The sequence below is a fragment of the Grus americana genome, chromosome 17, assembly GCF_028858705.1.
Source record: "Grus americana isolate bGruAme1 chromosome 17, bGruAme1.mat, whole genome shotgun sequence".
In the NCBI taxonomy this organism is placed as follows: Eukaryota; Metazoa; Chordata; class Aves; order Gruiformes; family Gruidae; genus Grus; species Grus americana.
Genome location: NC_072868.1, coordinates 16142803 through 16161318, shown reverse-complemented (window position 1 = coordinate 16161318; position 18516 = coordinate 16142803). Strand labels below are relative to the sequence as shown.

The 18516-nt window shown below is 42.2% G+C and overlaps 1 protein-coding gene across 6 annotated transcripts in view; it reads left to right on the top strand.

Annotated features, from left to right (window-relative positions):
• Window positions 1-439: 439 nt before the first annotated feature.
• Window positions 440-18516, top strand: part of TSHZ2 (teashirt zinc finger homeobox 2) — a 231628-nt gene continuing 213551 nt past the window's right edge. For 5 of the 6 annotated variants that reach the window (XR_008579641.1, XR_008579640.1, XR_008579642.1 and 2 more), the window contains exon 1: window positions 1021-1135. Coding sequence is in view for 3 of the 6 variants with exons in the window: in XM_054845614.1 (XP_054701589.1) it covers window positions 1096-1135 (40 nt within the window). In the remaining 3 variants the exon portion in view is untranslated. Of the gene's footprint in view, window positions 1136-18516 lie in introns of all 6 variants that reach the window. The other variant, XM_054845613.1, reaches the window with a different exon arrangement.

Below are 18516 nucleotides of genomic sequence, written 5' to 3'. Positions count from 1 at the left end.
CCCGCGGCCCTGGCGCACGGCGGGGGGAACTGCCCGTACCGCGGCGCTGCGAACGCCCGTACCCCGGCCCCGGGCGGCCAGCGGGGGCACAGGGCGCTGCCACCGCCCCCCCCCTCCCCGCCCCGGGGCCACCCCCGCCCCCACCCCCGCGCCGGGCGCTCCCGCCGCCCCGCAGCGCCCTCCGTCGGCGGGAGAACCCGCGGGGGGGTCACGCGTGGGGGGGGGGGGAAGGGTCGCGCGTGGGGCCGTGCCGGCGGGCGGCGGCGGGCCCGGTGCCGGCGCGCCCTGTCCCTTTAATAAACTGCCGTGCCGCCTGTCTGCGCGGAGTAAATGTCATCCTGTCATCGGGTCGCGGAGGAGGAGTTTGTTAATGTTCAGTTTGCTCAGCGGATCGATGTTTGCTGGCATCGCCTCACCCTGCCTGTGTGTGTGTGTGTGTGTGTGTGCGCGCGTGTGCGCGCGTGTGTGCCTGTGCGAGTGTGTGTGTGCGTGTGCGTGTGAATACCAGATTTCCTCCCCTCCGAAGCCTCCCTGTCCTCTCCCATATCACTCACTGCCTGGCATCTGACAGCACGGAACCTGCAGCGCTCCGCGCACACACACGCACGCACACACACACCACGCACACCCGGGCACCGCTCCGCCATACAGCTCTGCGAGGAGGAGGAGGAGAGGAGAGGAAAGGGAGGAAGCAGCCAGCCCCACAGTCTTTCCAGAGCTGCCTTTTTAATATATACATATCTATTTTGTTATTTATTTATTACCGTTCTCTGGCACTGTGGGCGCCTTTCATTTGCTCCTGAGCTTGGATGTTTGAATCAAAGCAAAGCAAGTGTTGCAACAGTTAAAAAAAAAAAAAAAGAAAAGCCAACCAAAAAAGAGAGAGAGAGAGAGAAAGAAAGAAACCTAGATCTCTAAAATAAAATAAAAACCAAACAGGTTCCTATCAGTGAAGTGGAAAGGAGGGGGGCAGGGGAGGCTTGAAGGGGGGTGCTGGGGAAAGCAGCTGAGAGGCAGAGGCAGAGAAACACGACTCAGGAGCGTCTCAGGGCTCTCGGATCTGGGGACAGAAGTGAGATTGGAGAAAGTAGAGCGATGCCAAGGAGGAAACAGCAAGCACCCAAACGGGCTGCAGGTAAGGAGAAGCCATCCACTTACACAGCCTCTGTCTCTCCACTCCTTCCAATCCTACCCCCCATCTTTATTATTATTTAGGGTCACCCTTGCTTTTCCGGGCTGGATCTTTATTTATTTATCCCCCCTCCCCCTCCCTTTCCCTTCGTAACTCCACGGAGCCAGTTTCATCCCTTCGTGCCAAGATCTTCACTCTACCACGGGCTGTCCCCCTCCACCGCCCGCCGCTCCCGCCGCGCCCGGTCCCCGCTGCTCGCTCCGGGCTCCCAGCCTGCCCGGCTAAACTTTCCCCCCAACTTTCTGCCACTCGCTCCCCTTCTCCCCCGGCCCCTTCCCCTTACGAACCGAAAGCAGGCTCCCATCTGCTTCCCGCTTTAGTCTTTTTTTTTTTTTTTTCCTTTTCCCCTTTCTGATTTTTCCCCCCTCCTGGTGGTTTTTGTTTTTAAAACGTGCGTTTCGCGAAGTGGGTCGGTGTGGTTAAGCTTTTATTTCGCCGTGTTTCTGGTGGCAATGCTGGCGGGGTGTGTGTGTGTGTGTGTGTGTGTTGTGTATGCCTGAAATAGTACAGGGACTGTCTCTGCTGATGAACCCGGTGGGGAAGTTCAGCCTTTGATCATCAGTGGTGAAAATTGCAACAGGAAATAAAATGAAACGTTCTGACTGTTAGAAGACAATCCACATTTTCAAATCAAATCCTTCTTTTGTTTTGTAGCCGACTTTATATATTTGCACATGCCAAGTGGTTTTGCAATTTTTATTTTTTTAAAAAAGAAGAAAATAGTTTGCAACTTTGGAAGTGTTTTGTTTTGTCATTTGTATGGTGTTCTTTTTCTTTCGGGGGCCAAGAAAAAGAAACAGATGAGTGGGCCTATATAGTAAATCTTTTCAAAGAGTTTTCTTTCAGGCTGCTTAATTGCTTTTTATTTTTTTTTAATAGTGTGGTGGGGTTTTGTTTCTGGGAAGCGCAATATGGAAGTTCATTTTTCTTCTGCCAGACCCACCCACTGAAAAATCAGCTTTCCAGTTGATTGCCAGCTTTGATTTGACATTTGATTGATCACCTGTCATCTTGCTGCCTTTGATCTATTCATTCTTGATATATATCAATAAATCACTCACCATGGTAACCCAAGTGCCAATGACGTAAGGCTTGCCCTCTAGATTCTCTTAGCCAGACATGCACAATTATTATCTTGTTTGGCTTTTAATGTAGGCGGGTTTTTTCCCTTCCTTTTTTCTTTGTGTCCTTCATCAGATTAGTTCTCTCATGAAAACTAATATTTTACATTTTTACTTTAGAAAAGGTTTGCTAATTTTCCCTCCTCCCCTCTGAATATTTTCTAGGTGTAGCATACGATATGTGGGACAAAATGTATGGGCAAGTTTAGTGGCATACTTGAATAAACTTTGAAAAGTAGTGCTTGGGATTCATTCAAAGGTAAATGTTATTTCAGAGAAACTGGGACATGCATAACTTTTATAAACTTACATATTTTGCCGTATTCGTATAGGTGTAGGACAATGGTATGCAGGCAGAGTCTTTTGGGACGTGACCAATGAATGTACCTATGCAGGTCGCTAGTACGATTCCTGGCAAGCTGAGATGCCCTCTAACCATAAATAATAGTTAAGCTAGAAATCCATATATATATATATATGTATGTATGTATTCAGAAGAACTCTCTGATGAGTTGCTATTATTGTTTTATTCACAAAGAGGTTATATCTGAATAAGGCATTAACGTTTTCAACTTGCAGGATAAATAGCTTTTTTCATGGATGCTGATCATCACAGTGACAGTGCTAGAATTGCTCCTTTTTTCTCTCTGTCAGGAGTATGAGGCTTCATTTTATTTTGTTTTCAAAGTAGAATTTTCAGTTGGAATGTGTGTGGTATCTTTCTGTAGGAGCACCCTGTTCATTTTTAGAAACATAGGCTACAGAGTAAGTAAATTTTTGCGAGCAAAGCCCATGCTGTTGTTTCCCGGGATTTCCCTGCTGAGAATACAGTAAGATGTTTTTATTCAGAACGCTACAGTATTTTTGAGAATCTTAATGCTGAGGTAGAAATTTGAATGACCACAATAACACCTCTCCTTTCTTATTCTCATTAAAAAATGTGCATTGCTCTTCAGCGGTGCATTTCCTTGATTATATTTGTCCTCAGATCAATGTTGTTTCAGGTGAGCAAAATACTGCAAATGCAGTCCAGTTGCATCCAGCGTAACTGATTCGAAGTAGGTTTACACATCTGCAATAGTTCTCCTGCTCTGAAGTTGTATTTGTGTGTTTGGGGGGGATAGGGGGGTTTCAACGAGCAGACGTGCCTGTTGTATATAGTTCTTAAAACTGACTTTCATTTTCAGGGATAGTACTGAGATTCTGTTTTGTGTGGTGAAAAATACCTCAAAGTGACAGTAGACAGACTGCGCAATAAGAAATGAATCGCTCATGAAGGCTGATAGCAAAGCTCCTTATTCCTTTTATTTAAAGGAGTTGCTACATTATATATTACTTAATTTTCACTTTTATTTATTTTCAGTTGTACAAGTTCAAAGGTATCAGTTGCACTGCATTTTGTCTTGATGGCAGCAGAGATATTGAAGAGAAGTTTGCAACTTTTAGCTTCTTTAGATAGTTCACCTCCAACGGAAGAAAAATGATAAGCCTTATGATTCTGGACATGCCTGCTTTTGTCATTGCTTAAAATTAAATACTATGCACAACTGTAAATAATTACTACCATGCACTGACTTTGAAAGCAGGTTTCTAGTTTGATTAATGAATAATGTAAAGGTTAGAGAGAACCAGCAAGTGAATCAGAAGTGAAGTCCTGCTGCTAGATGAAAATCTATCTGGAGAAATATATATGGCAATTTTGTCCTTTTCTATTATTAATTTTAAGCCTTGTATTCCTAAGAAATATATTACAGACCATTGCAATGAAACAAGGTAGTGTAATTGGATAAATGGGGCACTATTTATGTTTGATGATGGGGATTTTTGATCTCAAATTACACTTTTAAAGACACTTTATTTCGCATCAGCACTGAAACTACGTCAAATGCATTTTGATCTTTCCAGGGCCGAATCTTTTCTGAATCGTCATTCCTTTTTGAGATCGTCATTTCCATTTCGGTAATTCTTGCAGCAGATAGTTACAGCTCTTTATATTAGCCCCTGCTTTAGTACCATACCCCTTTTTACAACAGACGACCCGTTTGTGTGGCAGCTTTCACCCAAATGAATCACAAAGGGCTTTATGAACTGTGGGCCTAATTCTTCTTTTGCTCAGGTGCAAATCAGAAATAGCTTTCCTAGCAGCATCAGTGCAGTTGCAATGAGTACTGTCTGCTCCTGCGAGTAAGAAGAGAGTCAGGCCCAGAAAGTACTTCATCCTTCAATGAAATGCAGCCACCTCTGGGGTAGAAGTCTTGTAACGATTCCATAACAAATGGTAATATATTAACAGAAGGGTGGAAAAAGGGTGGGAGCAGAGCAGAATTGCTATTCAGATTTTATTCCTAGGGGTATGAAATAGCTTTCAAACACAATTTCACTGGATTAAACTCTCCTTTCCCCTGCAGCTTGTTTAAATGTGCATATTTTATTTTGTGATCATGAATTGCTAGTTTGCTTTTTTAAAGCCTGCAAAGAGGAATCTGGACTTAACGCCCTTTCCGGCTGCAATTTTGTATTTCTTCTTTTCTTTCTCTCCCAGCTCCAATAGGCTATCTAAGAACCAAAGCTCTGGAAAAGTACAGCAGAAACAGATATCAGTCGCATTTATTTTGTTTATTGGAGCTGTAGAATAACACAGTTTTGGTTTTGGAAGAGTCCTCAGAGAGCAGCAAACAGAAGACGGTTAGCAGTCAGTACTTTAAAGCTGCAGTTTGCACCTTAGTAGTAAAAGGTTATTTAAAACAGAAACATATTTAAGAAGTGAAATTCTGTTTCTTCAGAGAGCAGAGTAAATGACCAGCAAGGTCCGGTATGTCTATTGCTGTGATGAAAGGAAGCGATATATAGATGTATTAATAACCAAGAGTCTTGTGGCTTTTCGAGTATTATTTGTATCCTTTATTATAGGGCAACAGCAGCAGGTTCCAAGCAAGCAGTACTGAATGAAACTGTAGAAATGGCAGCCCTGCTTTGTTTAAACATCCTCCAGAAAAGCAAGTGCACATCAAACCCACCTAAATAGCTCGTGCCTGAGAACCTTTCAGTTACTGTGCACATCACCATGCTGACAGATGACAAAAAAGCCAAGGTGTGCACAAACACGAGGAGCCTTTAAATCCCGGTTAATTAAATATCTTCCAAAATAGGTACTTTTGCAACTAAAGAGGCACCAAAATTAGTCGCCATCTGCGTTAAATTCTGGAATTGGCTACCAAGCCCGAAGCTGCCATGCAATTTTTTCCCGTGTCAAAACTCAGGCCTGAGTGGGACAATTTGAAATCATGTTCATTTCAGTTACTGTTTCCTTATTTCAGTTTTACTCTTACATATCAAGGCACAGTATATCATCACTATATGAAGAGCCGGACTCACCAAGAGTTCAGCCCCTGCGACTGTGATATAAAAGATATTTCCATCAGTAAATGACACAATTTTATAACACTTTTAAAAACCATGTTGGTTGTCAGAAATTCTTTTGCATAAATGCTCTCACTCTTCCGTGCTCTCTGATCGAAAAGCTCATTTTCTTCAAAATGGCAGGATTTTGGTATTTCCTCCCAGCACTTTCTCCTCCTGATTTTTGCTGTCATTAGTAGCACCCACCTCCAGTAACTGTTTCCCCTAGGAGAGGTCCCTGGAGTTCCTCCACAGCACAGGGCCAGGCTGAGCCTTTCTCCCGTCGCTTTACTTCCCATCCCGATGAGGACATCACTCCCAGAGAGCAACTCCAGACTTGCGGGGAAAAAAAAAGCTGTCAGTTGCTGTGGCTGCAATTCCCAACTTAGCAGCAGCAGAGGGAATGGAACTGTACTCTATCAATTACAGTTGGAACCAGAGGCTAAACACTTATTGTGTTAAGCTATTGTGCAGATCTTAAGAGCTCAAATGTAAAAAAAATATCATGTCAGCTAGTGGAGGGGAGAATAAGGCCTGGTTCTTCTACTGGATGACGTATTATTAGCAAATGCAAAGTAAAACGATTCAAATGTAATGCCTCTTGGGTTGAGACGTGTGTGTATCGTATTCCGCCTTAAAAAAGGGAGATCCTACTGACTTTACTGCTGTAACAAGCCTTTGTTTTTACCTCTTCTCTGCAAAATGAAAATATTTGTTAAGTTTTACCTCTAAAGCGTGCTCATGCAAGCAGAGAGACATTTTCATCTGTCTCCGAATCTGATACGGGAGTCAATTGGAACCACATTACACTCTCAGCTGAAATCTTACATTTCATTCATGCAAGAGCAGTGATTTTTCATTACCTATTTAATTACAATAATTTACATGAGAGCGGGTCCAGTTCTGCATCTCTTACTCAGCACTTTGCTACAGTAGGTAACTGGCCCGTGTAAAGACTGTCTACATAAGACTGGGCTGTTTAGCCACAAAATTAAATATACATGTTTCTTTGCTAATGTTTTGGCTCTGAAGAGGGACCAGATTTTACCATTAAGCTTTAAATCTAGGGAGAGTTCTGCTTGTAACTTGTGTTACTAATGGTTGCATGCTATTAATTTCTAAAGTCTGTATGACTGAGATATTTTGCTTGCTCGGCTAGCTTCACTTCTCAAACACATTCCCATTCTCTGTGCTAATTTTCGAACACTGTGTCTTGATACCAGTAGTTGATACGGTCTTTTAAAGAATCCTTTTTTAATGTGCAGTGTTACGTGGTGCACAGGAGCAGCAGCTCTCAAATAAATGCATGAAGATGGTTTTGCAAATCGGAAGCCCAAAAGTTCCGTGTAGTTTTAGGGACTAAAATCAGTTCTTTCTCATTAAGGTGACCTCTCACTTGAGGCTGTTGGATCTTGGCACCGAGTCATTTTTACATTTATTATCATGTTATAATAACGATTTCTGCAACTCAGAAATACCTTGACAGCGAACGGTGTATTTTTTTAAGGTTTCAAGGAGAAATGCATCATAGAAGCACACTGTTTCCCATTAGATTTACACATCCCTCTTTAACTGTTGCTGGCTTTTCACCCGTTACCTTGTGAGGTTTTTCAGGCAAAAAGAAGTGGAAAAACTGGTCTTATGATCTAAGTGTTGCAGTAAGTGTTTCATTTAAAAAATGAAGAGAATCTTTGTTTCCCTTAAAGAAATGTTTTCCCCCTTTGCCCTAGGAAAAAAAAAAAAAAAGTCACAACAATAGCTTCAAAATGACAAGATTAGATTGTGAAAAATACATAGTTTATAATGTGCAGCACCCAATGGTCCCAAGTATTGGTAAAATTCCACAGTTAAAGAGAACAAACAGTCCTAAATGTATTGGAAATAGATCCTCTTCAGGTTTGCAGACATACGTACCTGCAAAAGGGAGAGACAAGTGCCTGCCTGGGAGAGAGATGCACCCTTCTTATTGATACAAGCTGGAAAGCTCAGGTTAGAGCAGTTTTTGATTATTCCACCAATATTTGCCCAAATGTTAAAATTCCTGTGATGTTAGGAGTTGTGTTCACTGAAAGTCCCTTGCTAGTCTTTATTTTCTTTAAATCCTCAGCTCCCAGAGTCTGGTGGTTATGCAAGTGCCCAATATGCATTTTAAAAGGAAAATTTATTTTAAACTCCTTGCTATGGAGAACTAAGGAGCTTGAAAACATGCAGCCTAAGAGTTCTTATGCCAGACAAAAAATGCAATGATTCTCAAAGTGACTGTTTTTAACATCTCATAATTTTCAGCTAGTCTCATGATTTTTGAGGGTGTGCTGCTGATTTTTGTATAAGCAAGGTGGGCAATATTGGTTTTGACTTATTCTGATGATGAACTGGTGTGTGTGTCTGTGTATATAATTATATATGTACACACACATAATACCAGTAAACACAATATACAACATAATGATGGAGTGGAGTTATGTGAATGGTAGCTCTGAATTTGTATTGCTGTAAACAAAGCAGTTTTGAGATCAGACCATCGGTTCTTGAGGAGTGGCTTTCAATTGAAGTTTCGTGGAGATTGTTTTTAGTGGCAATTAAATCTAGAAAGTTAATAGCCAGTAACTGTTCTTTAAAGCCTAAACACTTGCAAGACCTACGAGGAATGCACAGCCTGCCTTTTTTCAGGCATAATCAGTCTCAACTGTATTGAAAAAAAAAATTACAACTAGCAACATTAATGCTGTATTTTTATTGTATTAATGCAAATGAGATGCTGACTTCTTTCTTTCATCTCCATGGCTTGTATCTATTATAGCTGTATCTTATTGCTTTCTGTGTCTTTTCTCCCTGCGTTCTGTAAACTGCTATTGTCTAATGATACTGAGGCTCATTAAAGTTACTCACGATGCTAAAGAGACTATGGGAAGCGTCCTTAGCTCTAGATGGCTATGGAAAAGCAAAACTACTGAGAATATGGGGAAAAGTAATCTAGATCAACCCTTCCATTCCCATTTTGGGAAACTCTTAAAATTGAGAGGTCAAACAGGAAGAAAAAACTTGCAGGAAGGACTGTGTGCTGGCAAGAACAGGTCATTTTTAATGCGCATCCCTACCTGACAAAGATGAAAAGCAATAAAGTTTTAAGGAGCTTTCTGGCTCTTCCTGCATCTCTCTCAAAAGATTCATTTAATTGAAAAGCCTGTTGTGCTTGGGTTTGTGCATGTAAAAGAGAAAAGGGGCAATTTTACGCAAGGCCTAATATTCCAGCACAATATAATCGGAACCCTTTCTGGTTGCTTTTTAAGTCTCTCTGTTCATATAAAATTAAGACCCACTTATCTTAAATTGTAGTAAATCTCATTCAATATTGCTTTCATAACTTAAAAAATGCTGTTAAATATTCCCCAAGCAACTTTGCTGAAGTGATATTTGGTCTGTTTATGTGGAATGAGTGCAGAACGCCTATTGAAAAAGGAGCAGCACACAGTTCTTGTTTTTAATGAAAATAATTAAATTCTCTGGAATACCTTAATAGCAAAGATTTTTTTTCTAGCGAAACTCTGTTTAGAGGAGATCAGAATGAAAATCTGCACATTGGTGCAGTTTGGTATGTGCAGACAACAAGCCTCTTTCTATCACTCACCCTCCACTTGGACAGCAGTAATTTTTATTTGGTAGAAAGATTTTACTCTGAATTTTCCATGTATAGATAATTTTGTATGAATTACACTGGCAATCACCACCACAATTCATAAGGCCTGCAATTGCCTTTGCACATACAGGAAGAATTCATTTTCTTCCTGCAGGGTGAGTGGACTTCACAGCAAAGAGCTGGATCTTTTCATGACGTAGTTTTGTATCAAAGAAACATAACCTTATGCTAGCTGGTATATTGGTCTACCAAAATTAATTTTTTTATGTGTCTTTCAGCCATGTCATAACATTTATAAGCACAGTACAAGTAGCATTAAATTAACATGTTAAAGGTGAAAGAAGCTAAGTAGTTATATTGATCATCTGTATCATTAAAAGCTAAAAAAATTAAAAGCTTTCTAGTGCTTTTGATTAGCTGCATGGTTCCTGCTCGTATGTGTGTGCTTTGTTAGGAAGTGGAGTAATATTTCTTCACGCTTAGCACCTTTCTTCCAAGGTTTTCTTCCTAATGCTGTGCACTCCTCAGAATAACCACAGTGAAGCAGAATATTTTTTCCCCATTTTACAGAAAGGCAAATTGCAGCCAGGAAGTATTAGCTGATTTGCTCAAGGTCAAACAGCATTCACTCCTGATTCCCTGCTCTAGGTACTAGATCACCTTTCTATCGTCTTCTGGGGAGAAAGCCAGGCTGGAGGCTCAGGGCACCCACTTGCCTGCTGGGGTGGGAAGGGGGAGCTGCCTCGCTGGGGCTCCGGGGAGTGGGCTGTGGGGGGGAGCTGGGGAGGCTGGGGAGGCAGCTTCATCCCGTCCGTGCAACCCGCCGTGAGGAGGAGGTGGCACTTTGCTCATGTCCAGGAGCTCCCAAAAGTGGGAGGACTCACGGTCAAAGAAAGCAGAGCTCTGTTAACTCTGTTAACAAGCCAATGGAGCTTTACTAGGCAATAGTTTTAAGCAGAATAATTAAAGTTCTTTAACTTGCTTAAATTATCCTCAGATGCGTTTTTGGTCAGTGATAAGTTTCAGGACCAGAGAATTTGGTTACGGTTACTTTTCCTCCCATGTACTATTCTACATCTCTTTGCCAGACCTGGGATCTAACTTTGTATTTCTGACAGTATATAATGCATTGCCCTGAGAAATATGAAAAACCTGGTCTAGGTGTAACTAAACAGGACGTACACCTTTTCCTCCACCCAGACTGCCAGAGGTGGTTGGAAATGTCTGGTAATAAAGTTTGTGGCTCTGATTTTTGTAAGTCAGCTTCTAATGTTAAGAGACTAAATCCTTATGTGGGCATCTAAAGAGGGACCTGGATTTTGAAAAGCTTTTAGCACCACGCAGTTCCCATGGACCTTCCTCAGTTCCCTCTTTGGTGTAAACAGGAATTGTTAAGCCTCGATCAAGGGCAGCGTTGTTTTTCTAAAGTGGAGATGTATGTATTGCCTATAGAAGAAATATGATGCAAGTAATAGCCTATGGATTCATTAAGGATTGTTTATGTTTATTTTCACACCATATTACCTTTCAGGAATGGTCGTTTCAGCCATTATATTGACAGGAACTCAGAATAAATCTTAGGTAATATAGGGCTAATCTGCCGTACCTGGGAGACCACCTGCTACCCTCTCCAACAGAGGCCAGATCGTTCGGTGCCGAATCACCAGGTAGGGCTTTCTTCTCTGGAGCTGGGGACTTGGGAAGCTCTCCCAGGGCTCCTTTTCATGTGGAAATTAATGCTTGCCTCTATTTCTGAATAGTAGGTTATTGGAGTTCATATGCAAATTCCCAGGATGGGAATTTGTCTCTCTTTGATAATTGATATAATAATATATATTTTTAGTGGTCCAAAGTCCTTGAGCTCGAGCCCTGTATACGTAATTTCTGTTTATTTCTTACTGTTATTAACTGTAATTTAGTTGTTGATGCCTTTCATTGCCTTAGATTGAAGGGAGTGTCTCTATCCCATTGCCCCTCCACAAACAATGCCCTTTTAGGGTTCCTTATCCTGAATCCTTGCCCAGACATTTCCTAGCCTGTCAAATACTGTCATTTTATTCCTTACAGATCATTCACAGTACGTCTCCTGTTGCACACACAAATAAGGAACAAATGCAATCAGGATGCATCATCGTTTAGCATAACAAATAAAAGCCGATCTGTGCAGATTTCCCTTAAAGCATCTCTTAATATGTATTGTCAAAATGTCTGAAGATGTCTTTTACTCATAAGCGTTTAATTATTTGTGACAATTAAACTAATATTCAGAGCAGGAAAAAATGAGGGTGTTAAATATTTTCTCTTGTCAAAAGCTAACAAAACGTCACCTGACATAGCAAACTCCTTCAATTTTGTATTATTTCAAACATATCTTATAACTGAAAAAGCACTTGAACTAAATTATGGGGCCCCATTTCACAATTGGGATCCACAAATGGGTTTTGTATTGAATTTGAGGAAATTGTATTTTAAAAACCAGACCAAAATGTAAGGACACATCATTAAAATGTACATCAGTAAGGAAAAGCTGAATACTCGATGATTAAAAAGGACTTCCTATCAATTTTTAAGTCTGCACTGAAATTCAAGGCCAGGGACCCCTCTGACTGACTCAGGGACTCAGGCCTGGGTCTTGTAACCTCGGCCAGCTATGGTTTTACTTGTGCAGAAGGAAAAACAGCTCAAATAACACAGACATGACATAAGTCATCAACCTTTTCTGTGTTCAGAATTATAGATTTTTATTGTTGTAGCCGGATGGATTGTTTGAACCGGAGAGGCAGTGTGCTGTGGATGGGGCAGAACAAGGAGCCAACATGGCTGCCCAGGGCTCAGGGCCTTCACCTGCCCGGCAGCCTTTGAATGCAGGAAAAGTGCAGCTATGTGATAACGAAAAGGGGAAAAGAAACAGGGGAGATCTTGAAAAGAGCAGAAAGCCAATGGAGGCCTTGAGAGTGCTGTTGCATGGTTGCTGGAGTGCGGCATAGCCCCGGGCACGGCAAAAATATCTATATTATGGGCACAACAGTTCCCATAGTCCAGATTGTTCGGGCTTTTCTGTTGAGAGGTTTGATTTCTACTGGTTCTAATGTTTCCAGTTCTGAGCTGCTCAGAGCAACCATTTCCATTACCAAAATCTGTGTTTCCTTTCTTAAAATGTTCTTCCTGTAATTTGGGGTAGGATGTTATTTGGCAAAAAATTAAATACGTACATCAGGGTTTATTTCAAAGCTGTGGGACCACTGTGCTTTCTGGCAGTGACGTGAACATTTTTCAGAGCTATCTTCTGCTTTCCCTGAGAAAATCCACCCAAATTTGTCTGACTTACAAAGTCTGAAAGTTGCTGTTGCCAAAGAATTTTTAGAAGGTGACACAGCATTCTCCGACTTGCCATCTCCACCGCGCACGCTCTGTTCTCAGTTTCTCTTTTTCAATTACATTCCCCTAAAATATGTTTTAGCTGGGGATAAGTAGGACAATTGCTTTCCCTGCTGCAGGGACAGCGAGGGTCTGAGCAGTCAGAGGAGGATGAGGAAATGGTCTGTGTTGTGTGTTTTAGCTGGAGCCCAGGCCCTGAGGTGGGAAGCAGGGAAATTTAGGAAGCAGAACATGGACAAGCAGGGGTAAGGACAGGAGCTGAGAGCATAAAATTATCAAATATCTGTAGAAAACGGTGCTAAAAATGTATACGTGACTCCATCGCCCGCTCAACGTAAAGCATGATATTCAGCACCAGCTCTCGCAGTGAATGCGTGGAGCGGTTTCTGGCTGGCTAAAGATCTGGGTAGAAATAACGGTTGTTCCACACGTGCAGTTCCTAGCTTCCCTCAGCCTGCTCCTTCAAAAGCCTGGCTGGGCCCTGGCTTCACTGCGGGCAGGGATGGATGTGGGCAGGAAATGAATCTGCCTTGGCTGGGGGAAAAGCTCCATCGGTAGGGCTGCTGCCGGGCTGGTGGCGGGAGCGTGAGGAGCCTCCAGGCTGTGGCGGGGCCTTTATCCTTCTGTGTGGAAAAAGTAGAAAAATGCGCTTAAAATTTGCCAGAGCTGTGCCCCTACGCCTGTCAAATGGCGGTGGCAACGTCCTATCCCCGAGGCGTTGTGCAGGCCGGCGCGGAACGCCAGCGAAACGAGGAAAATCCCGATTCCCTGCTAGGAGTCTGGAGGAGACGCGGGCAGCGAGGCTCGGGGCCACCCCTCGGCTGGTGAGGACGAAACAGACCTATTGAAGAGGTCAGGCAGCGCACTGAGAGGTTTGTGGAAGCTGTATAGAATGTATAACAATAATTTATATGGGGCAGTTGGGAGGTATGGGTGTGCCGAGCTGCCGGAGCTGCCTGGTCAGCAGGCTGGGGCGGCGTGGGGCCGGGGCAACGTGGAAATTACTGGCAGTTAAGAATCTGTTGTACAAAAGTGAGAAGCTCAGAGAAAATACAAAGAATAATGCCAGGAGTTTCAACCACAGATATCTGTTTAGATAAAAAGAGCCTGTTCATTTGAGATCTCTTCTCATGCCGCAACATGCAAATCGCGAAGGGCTGATCCCTGGGTCGCTGTGCGAGTAACTGCCAGTCACTGCAGCGGGCGCTGGGCCTTTGCGGCTCTGACTTTTGTTTTACTTGGGGCAAGGGGTTTTGTTTTATTTCATTTGCTGCCCCATGGGGGATTTTTTATAGAAACCGAATCTTTCTATCTGGAAGCTGGTGACAAAACTTGAACCAGGATCAGCAAGAGCGGAGCAGGTCGCTTTGTACAGTTGTACAGTTTTCTGTCACCTCCCAAATTTGTACATTAAATAACTAAAATCCCGAGAATGTTAATCTAGAAAACAGTCACCCTTGCATTACTCTTTCTCTGTTTCTGTGAACTTATTAGAAGCTTTATAAACTTGTGATTTGGGTTAAACAGAGGTAAATCATTTGGAGAAATATTTGCAGGGGAGCAGAGGGATGTTATGATGCCATCAACATCTGGGTTTCCACTTGTTTGGATTAGGGACATTTTACCTTAATCATTCCCAAACATCTCTGCTGAAATCCCTTCTTTCATTTTTTATCACCTATGAGGTATAGCCAGGCAAGTTTTCAATTTGTGTGTGTCTGTGTGTTAGGGTAAAGTGCTGAAATTTGTTGTTAGAGTGAGTATACGAACAGCCTCATTTTTGTATTTGTCCTCATTCATTATAATTGTTTGGAAACATTTTGAATCAGTTAAAATGCACTATTTTCAATATACAAAGTATGTACAGGGGAACAAGGGAGTGATTATGAGTTTCTCCAAGGAAATAAGCATCTCTTAGCCATCATCCTACAACTGGGAAAGTTCTAATACATGACATCTATATAATTTAACCTAATAATTTTTTTTTTTACAGTGATGTAATGGGGAGAGTGACCTGGACTTTGTAAAAGTTCCCCTACTTACTACAGATTCCCAAGGGCAATGTAACATTCTAGACAGTGTTTTATATGCCCTGATTAAAATGTAACATATTTTTGCATTTCCTGTGCAGTGACCTGTTAGTGCTCATAGACAGAACACTTAAAGAACAGTTACAAGGAGACATTTCCAAATGTGCCTAATATGCACGAGTTTTTATAACATTCTTATTTCATTTGAAATTGCAGCTACAGCAGGAACCATTCAGACAGCGCATTGATTTAACTTTTTAATCCACTGTTTTGCTACGTCAAGTAAAATAAATGTTTGTTTTTAGCTCCGGTTTTTTGCATCGCTAAAACTCATAACTACTTGCTTTAAGCTTGGGATTCTAAAGGGAGCTACATTATCTGAGATTTAAAGCTTGCTTTTTGTAGCTGCTTTCTCACAACTCCCCCAAGAAAAAAAAAATACAAAAGTACAACTTTAGCAAAAAGGGCTTTTATATCTCTATCAATTATAGAAACACCAGCTGCAGTAGATTGCAAATGTGTTTGGCTGATTGTGATGTTGTGTGGGGAAAACTGTCACAAGGAGCTGGATCCTGTTCTCCCCGACACACCGGGATGTCGCACAGATCCCCGGGCTGCAGCCGGCACTTCTGTCAAAGCTGGAGTGGGCAGGAGCAGGATCCGGCTCTGAGGTTGCCAAACTGCACGCTGCCAAATCTAACGCTGTACTTGTGCGCACGTCCTGGCGCTAGGAAAAAATATGGAGCTGTTGAATGTGAACCCAAGTGCTAACCACGTGCGATTGTGCATACTTGTGTTTTGCTGTGAGCTGAGGCAAAAGCCGCACCAATACATCTGCAACCTGGGCCAGGAACCTCTGGGGAGGATCATTGCAGTGGTTGTTGTTCTTTATCTTTTTATATCCAAGACATTTGTTTACTTTTACTTTCTCAAAGAACAAAGTGGGGGGAAAAGGCAGCACAGAACAAAAATTGTTTGACCAGCCCATAAAGGTAAAGTAGCTGGAAGTCGTGAAGAAAAGAAATGCGATATCAAGACAGCAATGCAAGATGGGCAATTCAGCATTTTTGGTGGTGTTGAGGTCAGGAAAAATTAATGTATCAATGTATGTGCGGGTCATATCACTCCGCTGACATCCTGGGGTAAAAGGGTAGCAAGGTAAGGGCGTTCAGCTGCTGGCGTCTTGGTTACTGTGTCATTTCTCTTACTGTGCTTTGGGTGGCTCTGGGAGGATGCAGTTGGGCCCTGGTTTATTTTAGCAAAGCAAAACTGGCATAGCAAAGTTCTGTGTATAGTTTATAGCGAAAATGCAGTTTTCTATTTTCATTTAATCCCAGGAATGTTGGCATTTTCCAGGCTGTCAAACAAATGAATGCACTGGAGGACAGTTAGATGTGTCTGTCTAGTTCATCTATCTAATCTACCTCATTTCTAATGTGCCCATCACTATGGTGTCTAGGCGGAAAGTATCTATCTGCCCTGATTTTGCTTTTTGTCTTTATTGGCTGTGGTAACTTAATTGAGTCCTAAGAGCTTTCAGATTCGTCTGCAAAAATAACAACAAAAACATTATCAGAATAATGATTCATTTTTGCACTCTTACTCAGAATTTCCCTTTTCTCTTCTGAGTATATTTGGCTAGTTGATTATTGTTGCCATATCTAGAAAAGGGTATATTTTAGAGGTGTTGTATTAAATTGGAGTTTTACCTGAGTCAGCAGTGACTCAAAACTTCATTTGGCTTCTAAAGTGAATTCACTCATGTCCTCTAACTTCCTTCTGCTTTTCTCTGCAGAAGCTGACTTCATTTACTAAGCCACCCACTTTAGCAGCTGCATCTGTTCTGTGACCCTTTGCCATATAAAACATAGGTAAAGGTAATAAAAAGTAATAGAAATTGTGGCTTCAAAAATTATATCTTCATTTGGAAGCCCTGGTTTCTGTTAAATTTAATTACTTCTCTCTCTGCCAATTAGGTAAAAATGCATCGTAAGACATAAGTGAGCAGTTTTTCAAAAGCAGAGGCCTGAGGTCTGTGCTAAGGGGAGAAAAAAATCCCCCTGTTGATTAGCTATAACTGTGCACGTGGTTATCGCGATCTGCACACACAGGTGGGGAGGATGTGCTGCAGCAGGGCACCGTGGTGCTGCCAGCGTGCACACTCATCCCATCAGTGTGAGTGGTCACGGTAATTTTAGAAATGTGTCTGCTGGGCATGCAGTGGCATCTGCACGGTTGTGTGCCACCTTCTGCTTTTGAAAAATGTGGCCTAAGTAGTAATCAGTCTGCAGAAGTCAATAAACTCTCATGTTGAAGGGGCCGAGTAACCAGCACGGTGCTCACTGAGGGAAAGACTTCACTGAAAATGCTGCAAATGTAGCTTTCTCAGCTGTAATTGAATTTGATCTCAGCTGTACAGTTACATACAGCCCCTTTTCTACTCCTCTCCTATGTGTACTGAAAGTGTCTTTATAAACCTACCCCTCAAAGATAATTTCATTGAGAGCCAGACGTTTCATACGTGACAGTGATTTCTAATCCCATCTGGACCGGCAGATCGCAGATTCCCAGCCCGTGGCCTCAGCATGTAACGTGAGTTCACACAAAAAACACAGTAAACCATCGCTCTGACTGTTCGGCTAGTCCTGGAGTGATCGAGTAAGAGACGGATTACTCTTTGCAAGATTTAATTTCATCTTCCAGGTATTTGCAGTGGACCGAAATATGGACATGATTACATTTCACAGATTCTTGTGTGATTTTGAACAAAAATTATTAGCAGAGCTGGCTCAGCAAGGAATTTCTGATGTAATCTATACCAGTTACAAGCAAGGGGTGTGGTAATAGGGAAAGAAAAAGGAGGGCTAAGTGTTTATCCCCGTTGACTGAGACAGAAAACAGGACTGGCAGGATGACAAACTGGCATAACCTTACACTAGAAAGTGCAACGATTTCAACAAAAGTTCCAGCCATAATGTGTGGCTTTTAAAAGAGCCAGGCACAGGAGTGGACAGTTTCTTGGTGCATCCCTCAGCATAGCTAAAGCAGACAGGGCTAAGATCTGTATCATACAGTTCCTTTAGGCGCTATGGCAGTGTATATGTTAAATAAGTGTTAGGAACTGGTTTTCAGGGGTTTGGGAGTGGGGTTGGTAGAAGAGACATATGAAAAATATATTGATGTTAGATACATGACCACTTAATTTCCCCAGTAACAGTACTGTAAAACATTTTTTCATCAGCTCTGTTAGGAACAGTGACAGATGAACCTTAAGCATTTCTGAGGTTTTCCGTAGCTCGGATATAAATACTTCATACTTCTCTGAAGCTTTCAGGATACTACATAAATAACAGAATTTCCCAAGCTCATATTCCCACCTTCCCTGTGATGCAGACATTTTTCCTTACCCCTATTTCCTCTGTGGGTGAGCTGTGGCACAGAGATGTTTAATGATTCAGCAGAAGGGTCAGGAATACAGTTCAGGATTTCTGGCTCATCACAATGGCCTCCAAGAGATTACATGGTCATCATGGCCCTAAAAGTTTTGATACTTACTGGGGCCTTGGGTAAACTATATGTATTCACAGCATTAACAAAACTCACACAGGATTCCAGCAGGAAAACTCTGGTTTTGTAAGATGCCTGCTTTTTCCTACACCCTGGAGATGATTTCTAGATAAAATCAAGAACAAATGGAGGTGGCACAGAGTATTGGTCGTAGGGCTCAGACAGCTGCTGGAGCGCAGGACACTTTCTGCC